General features: G+C 34.6%; 1 protein-coding gene across 1 annotated transcript; it reads right to left on the reverse strand.

The window, feature by feature from the left end:
• Positions 1 to 427: 427 nt before the first annotated feature.
• Positions 428 to 8,506, reverse strand: LOC106773318 (disease resistance protein TAO1). The gene is made up of 10 exons (XM_014660020.1): positions 8,028 to 8,506; positions 6,497 to 7,598; positions 5,950 to 6,225; positions 4,888 to 5,661; positions 4,188 to 4,736; positions 3,015 to 3,105; positions 2,771 to 2,907; positions 2,531 to 2,643; positions 774 to 1,014; positions 428 to 529 (listed from the first exon to the last, which is right to left on the reverse strand). The coding sequence occupies exons 1-10, from the start codon at positions 8,504 to 8,506 to the stop codon at positions 428 to 430; spliced, it is 3,864 nt and encodes a 1,287-aa protein (XP_014515506.1).
• Between the last annotated feature and the right edge of the window lie 872 nt (positions 8,507 to 9,378).

Consider the following 9,378-nt stretch of genomic DNA (forward strand, 5'->3'; position numbering starts at 1 on the left):
TGGTTAAAAGTAAAATGCTTCCTTTTCCAACTAGTTCTTAACGTACTTCGTCTTCCTTTGAAATAATTCATAATGATAGTGATGTTTGGGGTATGTTTCCTATTGGTTCTCATGCTCATTATATATTGTCACATTAATTGATGATTATAGTTGCTATACTTGGATATATTTTCTTCATTCTAAGTTTGAAGTGTTTTCCATGTTTAAGAAATTCATGACATATGTTGAGCTCAATTCCAAACCAAAATTCAAAACTTTTCGCTCTCATTTTAGTAGTGAGTATATGTCTCATGGGTTTCAGGATACCTTCAACAAAATAGTATTGTATCTAAACATTCTTGTACTAAAAGAAATATATATAATATGAATACGTCTCTTAAATAGGAATGAATCTTATTTCAAAATGGTCCTAGTTTTATTTCAGATTTTACCTCACTATGCCTGAAGGGAATCCACGTGGCCAGTTAAATGCCACATCAACATTGTTCTGCATAGTTGGACTGTCTGTCGTTAACGATTTAAACGGCGTCTGCAAAAAGGACCAAATTGAACGAAATTTACAATCTTTAGGACAACATTGAACTGAAAAAAAAAATGGGGACCAAAACGAATGTTAATGACGAAAATAGGGACCATCAGTGCTATTAAGTCTAAAAAATAACTCATTCAACTAATTTACATTTTATTTTCTACGTATCTCTATTCTATCATTAACACCTTAATAAATGAAATTTAACAAACTCATAAATTATTCATTACCTGGTATTGCTCACATCCCAACCGGAAAAATTTGTTGCTCCGGTGAATGCGGTGTTCCACCTCGACATCATATATTCATCCCATGATCTTTTCTGTGCAAATGCTTTCAAAACATTTCCAAAATCACCAGTTTGATGACGAACTTGGGATGGAACAACATGGTACAATATAGGCAAAACTATGTGGCCATGAAATTTGTGGCAATCAATGATTGCTTCCAACTCGTCAAGACACCAAGAAGATTCAGTGTAGTTTCTTGAGAAAACAACGATACATACCAGGGACCTCGCAATCGTTTCTAATAGTCCTACTCTTAGGTCCATTCATTTGGAAAATCGGTTTCGTCAAGGAAAGTGTTAACTCCGGCATTGGAGAGGGCAGCGTAGAGATGAGAAACGAAATTCATACGAGTATCTTCTCCCCTAAAATTGATGAACACATCGTGTATATGATCACTCTTGGATGAAGAAAAATACTCGAATTCCATTAGAGGAAATAGAGTCAACGATTAGAAGAGAAAGCTATGAGGCATAGTATGGAGTGATAGGATTACTGAAATTATTTTGACAGGTAACAGAAAAGCAATGGGAAGAGAAAGAAAATATGCTAATGATTTTTAAGAAACAAATTCAGAGAAAATATTTGGATAATGATACTTACACAACATTTTTTTGACAACATTTGAACATCATCTACGTGTCAATCTATGATTGGTCCAAAATTACTTCACAATCAATTACTCCAAAATTACTCCACAATCAATTACTCCAAAATCTTAAATCAATTACAGATTGACACGTAGACGATGTTCAAATGTTGTCAAAAAAATGTTGTCTAAGTATCATTATCCTAAAACAAAATCTATAAAAAAAGAGAGAAAAAGTAAAACTAAGTATTCAAACCATGTTTCTTGCGTATTTTTCTAATTTAAATTCTAAACGAAGTTAGTAATTTTATCATTTATGATACCACAAATAAAAGTTAGTAATTTTTTTATATTGTAGTTTATTAAATTATCATTTATGGTACCATAAAATATGTTCCATCACTAGGTTAATTGAATGAAAAATAAAGAATGTAAAAGATATAAAAAATAATAATTTTCTAATGAAATTTAAGCTTTTTTATATTAAAGGATAAAAATCATGAAAAAAAATATAAATGTACCAAATCATAAATAAAAATTAATGAAACTTTAAATTTAAATTTTTATTTCATTTTTTTCTCTTAATCGAACATGGCTTAATAGTGATGAGTTGGTCGCGTGTATATAGCGAATCTTAAACTTTTCATGCCTCGGTACATATTGTATAGTACATAAGTTTCCAAAGTCCCAAGCAACTCAGAAGGGGTTTTATAGATGCCGATTTTAAAATGGTGGGAAAATATGTTGGAATCGTGTTGATATGTGTCAATTGAATTTGAAAGGTCCAGCTTCCTCTACCGTTTAATTTCATTGAAATGAAGGGTTAAGATCTATTTCTGGAAACCACTTTTTTAGGCTATAAGTATGAGGAGGAGACACTGGTCATTATAATAATAAAAATAGAAACAAAACATTTAAGTGTTTAAAAATAGGTTAATCATTCCGGAAGTCCTTATTTTGGAGGAGAATCTTAATTTCATCCCGTTCTTTTTGGGTTTCTCAATTGGATCCCAATTTTCTGAAAATTGCAACAATTGGGCCTTTTCCGTTAAATTAGGTTCAACGACGTTAGTGTCTTATTGACGTGGCACGCTGGAATGAGTTTTTAATTGACGTGTAGGGCACCTCTGTCTGACGTGTATATTCCTGTCAGGCCCTTCTGCTTTCCCTACCTGAATGATTATTTGTTGCTTTTTTCCCTCCAATGCTCTTTCCAAGCAGTTCATATCTTGGTGTCCCTGAAGTATCTTTAGAACTAAAGCCATTAAATTTATCATGGCTTCTTTGAATGACATCAAGGTCGTTATCCCTAAGATCCTAAGGCACCACTTTGGAAGAATATGAAAGATCGGATGCTCTAGTAACCTTGTCATCATGCAATTGATCAGAAACAGAATCATTGGATGGTAAAGACATAGTTTTGATTTGAGCATTCACAAAATTAGTTTCACAAACAATTTCATTGTCTTCATCATCAACATCAGAACCATAATTTCCAAGACCTAAAACATCTCCAAGAGAACTAGAATTAGATTTTTCATTGGAACCATCATTGTCTACCCTCTCTTTGATTGGTTCAAATCCAGCGTGCATTCGAAGCAAAGAGAACCCCCAAATCGAGTTCGTCCATCAACCTTCGCCGTGTCACCAGGTGTCGCTATCACTGGAGCATCGGAGTTCATCTCCACTATCATGCAACCCTGCAAACAAAAAGCCCCAAATTTGCGAACACTAAGCGTAGGAAAGATCGCCCCCTCCGACACCTACAAAATATGGAAGCGCGACAGCAACCTCCACGTTGGCACTTCCCTCGTCGGCTTTGGCAGTCTCAAAATCCAGTGCGCTGACTAGAGCCTTCCTCTTCCTTAGAGACGAAGATCATTAGCATGACGTCTCGCCCGATCTCTCAGATGCCATTAAAGCTACCATGGAAAAAGGTAAGAGCTTTGCCTCCACATCGGAGTTAGACTCCGTCGACGACCACCGTCGAGGTCAGTGGGTTTCTCCCCAGCCGCCACCTCCGCGGCTACCATTCCCGTCTTAAGCACCATCATAAAAAACACCAAAACAATAATGCATGACCTTCACCATGCCAAACACCGATGGACAGCACCTCACCATCACGCAACTGTTAGAGTCAGCTTCACAACCCAATAATCCTACTTTTTTGTTCTTAAAAAAATATAAATATACACATCAGACAGAGGTGGCCCTACAGGTCAATTAAAAACTCATTCCAGCTTGCCATGTCAAACACACATTAACGCCGTTGGACCCAATTTAACAACAAGGGTCCAATTCTTGCAATTTTCAGAAAATTGGAACCCAATTGAGTAACTCAAAAAGAACGGAACGAAATTGAGATTCCCCTCGAAAATAAGGACTTCCTGAATAATTAAACCTTAAAAATAATAGAAACCAAAGAATTATTTTTAGTTTTATTTTTTTTATTGGGACAAACTTAGCTTGAAAATATATTAAAAGTAAAAAATGATTTATAATTATATGTTAACATGAAATTAAAAAAAATTATCTCTAAATAAACAATTTTTTTATCATTAACTATTAAAAATATAGTATTTAATTACATTTTAAATTTTTATTAAAAATAAAAACTAATTTAAATACTAATAATTTTTAATTTAGTCAACAGAAAAATTATATTTTTGTTTTTAAATTAATTTATAATTAAACAATTCTTTCTAGTTATAAATTACACACAACAGAATTCTAAATGATAACAATGGAGTACCGTATTCTACTCCAAACATGAACAACATACTCTAACAATGCTTCCAATTTTTGAAAATATTTTTTTCTTCGGTTTCTTCGCCTTCATTTCGACATCAGTGGTTGATCGTGCATTCATTTTAGGTGACAGAATCACACTCAGCTCAGGTGATTCTTGTGCACCCATTCCAAGTGACTCCATTCTCATTGTAATTGACTGACCATATATCAGATACACGGCTGTTTTCTTAGCAGTGATTCCATCACCAACACCTACAAAAATCTCCACGTTGTCTCCGGGTCCTAGATTTGATATTACACCCTGCCAATCTTCATCGCTAAAGAACATTGTTGTTGCTTGCTTGTATATCTGAATGGTGCACTTTGTGTAATTATAGATGAAGACATTAGTAAGATTTTGAGTTGCCATGTTTCCAAGGGTTGATGAATAAACAACACACAACAGCATTCCCTTCATGCGACAATTACTATCTTCAGGAACTTGAAAAGGTACTGAATAACCTTCCCCTGTGTAGGCTAACCAATAAGGATAATTGTCCCCTGGAAGCACAAAATCAGTAGAACTATTGGTTCTCAATACCTGTATCATGCAACAACGCTTAATTATTCATTTAATATGATATGCAAGTTCATATTGTCTGCTATTACACACACTATACTTCATAAAAGAATAGACAAGGAAATGGATTGAAATGAATTCAGTCAATAGACAAAAAAGAAGGAGAAGGAACCTTTGATATGCTATTGCTAAGCATATCGAAGACTTGCTGGTAGCTTCCCATTCCAATCAAATACGATGCCATAGAATTTTCTGGAATTTGTGATTGATATGCACTTTCCGGTTCAGAAGAGTTTATATTGCATAACTTATGGAGAATTGTTCTTAGTTCTTGAGTTAGTTGAAAATCTGAGTCGCATTGTACAGAAATACTTCGAAGTTTTGAAAATTCACCTACTTTTGATAATAGGTTAACCAAATTATTATCCTGTATATTCATGGAGACTATAGATGTTGGCATGATCCCAAATGGTTGAAAACAGGATAAAGTTCCTCTTGTATGTGACATCAAAGTCCATATGAGAGAAGGAAATACATCTCGTGCCAATCCTTCATATCCACAAAGGGATATATATCCAATCTGTTTGGATCTTACTATGGCAAAAGGCACTTGTTTTAGACTAGTATTGTCTGCAATTAGAGTTGTTAAGGATTCCATCTGCCCTATGTCTTCTTCTAACTTGTCAATATTTGAACAACCAGAAAGGATGAGAGTTTGTAATGACTTTAACTTATAGATTACCATAGGAAGATTGCCTAGGCATGTACAATCCTTCATGTTTAGAAGAAGGAGGTTACTTAGATCTCCAATTGAATGGTGTACTTCATACAAGCTTGGACAATCTTTGAGAATGAGCTTCTCAAGATTTGGTAGTTTTGAAAAATCTGGGGTCTTTGATAAGTACTTGGAATGACTAAGATTGAGAAATTTTAGCCTCTCCAGAAACTGCAAAAAAGTTTAAAACGAACAAAAAGAAAGATTAACAACGTATATGACTGAAAAAGTTCACAAGACAACTTAATGTATTATAGATACATTTGTTGTTGTTCTTCATTCAAATTTATTGTTTCACTCAGGTAATCAGTAATGTATGTAATAAAAAGCAAATTACCAAAGTAAAACACCAAATTTGATTGGAGAACAACGACAATTGTAAAAAACCATGTGAGTTTTGGTCTAAATTGGTATTTTCTTCATAGAAAATATCAGGTAATATATACTATATTCGTATACCTGAGGCACCTTCCATACCAGTTTAAGATAACTGTATTTTAAGTCAATAGCAACTATGTTTTCCTGATAAAAGTTTTCAGGTATGTGGGTTAATGAAAATGCTTTCCAATCAACCCATCTTAGTTGTTTGGGAAGATGCCCATAATCTCCAGCTACTTGTACATTATCAAGTTTCAAAAGTCTCAGTCTCTTCATTTTCCCAAATGTTTCAGTACCAAAACAAACTCCACTGGTTNTTTGCATCTTCAAAGCCAATCCCTCAATGACTCCTGTTCCCTATGAAAAATAAATGAAAAAAAGTTATAAACATGGAGAAGCATTAGCTGTTTTCACTAGAGAAAGTTAAGAAGTAATACACATAAGATGCAACTTATGTTAAGATGCAACATAAGAAGCTAAATACTTTGAAAAGGTAAATATATATCTCATGGTTTTAAACCGAAACTTAGTTAAAATTCAGAAGATAAAAATAAAAACTTCTATTATGATGCTCATGATATCATTGAGAATGATTGATAGTTCAAAAAATAGTAAGAGAAGTTCTTACAGTATGTTCTGTCAATATATCAAGTACATCATCATGAACCCACAACCGACTGCGCTTCTGTGGTTCTAGTGGTGAACTTTGACGAACAATTTCTCTGCCCATGTCTCGTAGCAAATCATGAATTCCAAGTTTGTTATTCTTTTCAACTTTTATGAGGCTCCTTTCTATCAGAACTGTTATTCCAATTTCAGCATGAAGTCCACAGCCATTTAGTATCTCTGTGACATAGCCTCTGTCCTTACCGATAAAGAAGCAACATATGTCAAGGAATATGTCCTTCTCAGTATGATCGGTTAAACCATCGTAGCTTATTTTCAATTTCTCTTGTATTTTATCATTTGGTATTTCTTTCAGTTTTGATAATACACTTTGCCACTCTTTTTCTCTTCTCTTGTATAGATAAGATCCAAGAACTTCAAGAGCTAGAGGTAGTGCTCCACAGTAAGTGACTACTTGTTTTGACAGTTCAAGGAAACCTTCTGGTGGATTTGCTTCCTTAAAAGTATGCCAACTGAAAAGCTCAAGGGACTCAATCTCATTCATTTCCTCCACTTCATATACATGGTCAACTTCAAGAACATTGAGTAGACGTACATCTCTTGTTGTAATGATTATTACACTTCCTTGAACAATCCCATTACCATTTCCACATAGTGCACTTAATTGTTCTAATGTATTTACATCATCGAGTACAACAAGTACTCTTTTGGTGCAAAGCGTTTCCTTGATCATTGCTTTTCCCCAATCACTGCTATAAACCTTCACCTTTTCTGTTTTCAGGATATCTGAAAGAAGTCGTTCTTGTAAATCAATCTGCCCTTGATCTCTTTGCCAAACTTCTCTTATATTTGCTAGGAAACTTTTATGTTTAAATTCATATCGAATTTCATTGTAGATGGCTTTGGCTATGGTTGTTTTACCAATCCCTCCCATTCCCCAAATCCCTAATATATAAGCTCCTCTTGTTTCCTTTCTTAGAAGGCCAATACAATGTTCCACACGACATTCCAATCCAACTGGAAAGTCTGTAATAGACATGTATGTTCTATCTAGTCTTTCCAAAACTTCACTAACAATTTCCTTCACAACAAAGTTTTCATTTCTGCAAAACAAGAAAAATATCTGGAAATGATAATGGATACAAATTATAATACATCCTAAAATAAAATCGAAGTTGCATAAATCCTTTGACACTGTTGATCTTCTGTCTTTCTGCCATAGTTTTCATAGCAGAAACCGATTTACTAAACCTTTTACAGGTACATCAGAGAAGTCACAAAGATACTATTTGCTAAAGTAGTTTATGAATTTTCTTTATTTCACTTTTTCTTGCCACTAAATATAAGAATTTAAAATAAGTACTAGAAGAAAATCATAATATTTTATCCGTAGGAATTGAAAACGTGTAACGATGTTCATACCAACTCGCACCCTGCTCAATTAAGTTAGTTAGATTCCCTTTCAAGAAAGAATAACTGATGGATAGAGAAAAAATCTGATAATCAAAAGGGAACAAAAAGTATATGAATACCTGTAATTTGAAACATCCCACCCTGCAAAACCTGCTGCTTCGCCCAGCGCTTTCTTCCATTGTTTCACCCGGTGGAGGTCACTAGCTTTTTCCAGAATGACTTCGAAAGTAACATCGTTAAGGTCACGTAGAAACCAAGGGAAAACGCCGTAAAACACGGGCAAAACCACTTGACCTCTAGAAGCATGGCATTCCATGATTTTGACTAGTTCGTCGAGACACCATCTAGAGGAAATGTAGTTTTCGGAAAAAACAACAATGGAAATTTGAGAGCCTTCTATTGCATGAAACAGTTCTGTTTTCAGCTGTTGTCCCTTGGCAAGCTTCTCATCGTCCAAGAAAGTGTTGACCCCGGCATTTGCAAGAGCGGAATAGAGATGAGAAACGAAATTCTTACGAGTGTCTTCCCCACGGAAACTGATGAACGCATCGTATATCCATCGGAGCTTAGATTTTGAAGATGATGAAGTGTAAGACATTGATTCAATTCGATGAAACAAGACCGAGACGGTAAAAGCTAGAAAGCAAGTTGATTCAATTTGATGTCGATACGAGTTATAAGAACCACTGCAACGATGTTATCGGAGCGCATAACGACAAGTTCGATATATTTTTCTTCCTTTCACTCTGTCTACGAGGAAGTAAACCAACAACCACAGCAGTAAGTGGCAACAATGACTATTATAATTAACCATGTTTTTAAATGAAAATGTCATGCAAAATATTCCTAGGCTGTTTCTAGGAATATTTTCAAATGTAACAAAATTTTAGTTTAATGATCAATAGAAAAGGAGTAATGAAATCATTGTATATGAGCAGCTTCTTGCTTTCAGCAGCGACAATAAACTAGAAGAGTAATCAGACAAGTAAGAATAATAAGAACACAGCATGAAAGAAACATACTATCCGAGATTGAATATGGTATTCTTTTTCTTTTGCTTTACACTTTTATCCTTTCTGTCCCCATCTTTCAGATCACCCTCCATGCGGCCTTTTTGCATAACTCACTTTTTTGCTCATCTAGATTACCATTATTTTGTGTGTGTGTGTGTGTTACAATACCCCTTCCACACTGTAAGCAACCTTACCTCAAGGTTGAACTTAGGAAAATTTTCTAATCTCCTTAACAAACTCCCAGCTAGCAGTAGAAATCTAAAGAATTCCATTGAATTAAAACTCGAGGAATTAGCTGCGAATGTCGCATGATTGTACGGTTAGCAAACAAGCTTTGGATGAATAATTTGAGTCAAGTTTCTCTTTGTTGTTCCACTCATGCACTCAACCATTCAACTTATAGACTCAGATATTTTTTACCATTGTACCTAAAACAGACAAAAACAGCTAATACAAA

This window comes from Vigna radiata, chromosome 9 (genome assembly GCF_000741045.1).
Source record: "Vigna radiata var. radiata cultivar VC1973A chromosome 9, Vradiata_ver6, whole genome shotgun sequence".
Classification (NCBI taxonomy): domain Eukaryota; kingdom Viridiplantae; phylum Streptophyta; class Magnoliopsida; order Fabales; family Fabaceae; genus Vigna; species Vigna radiata.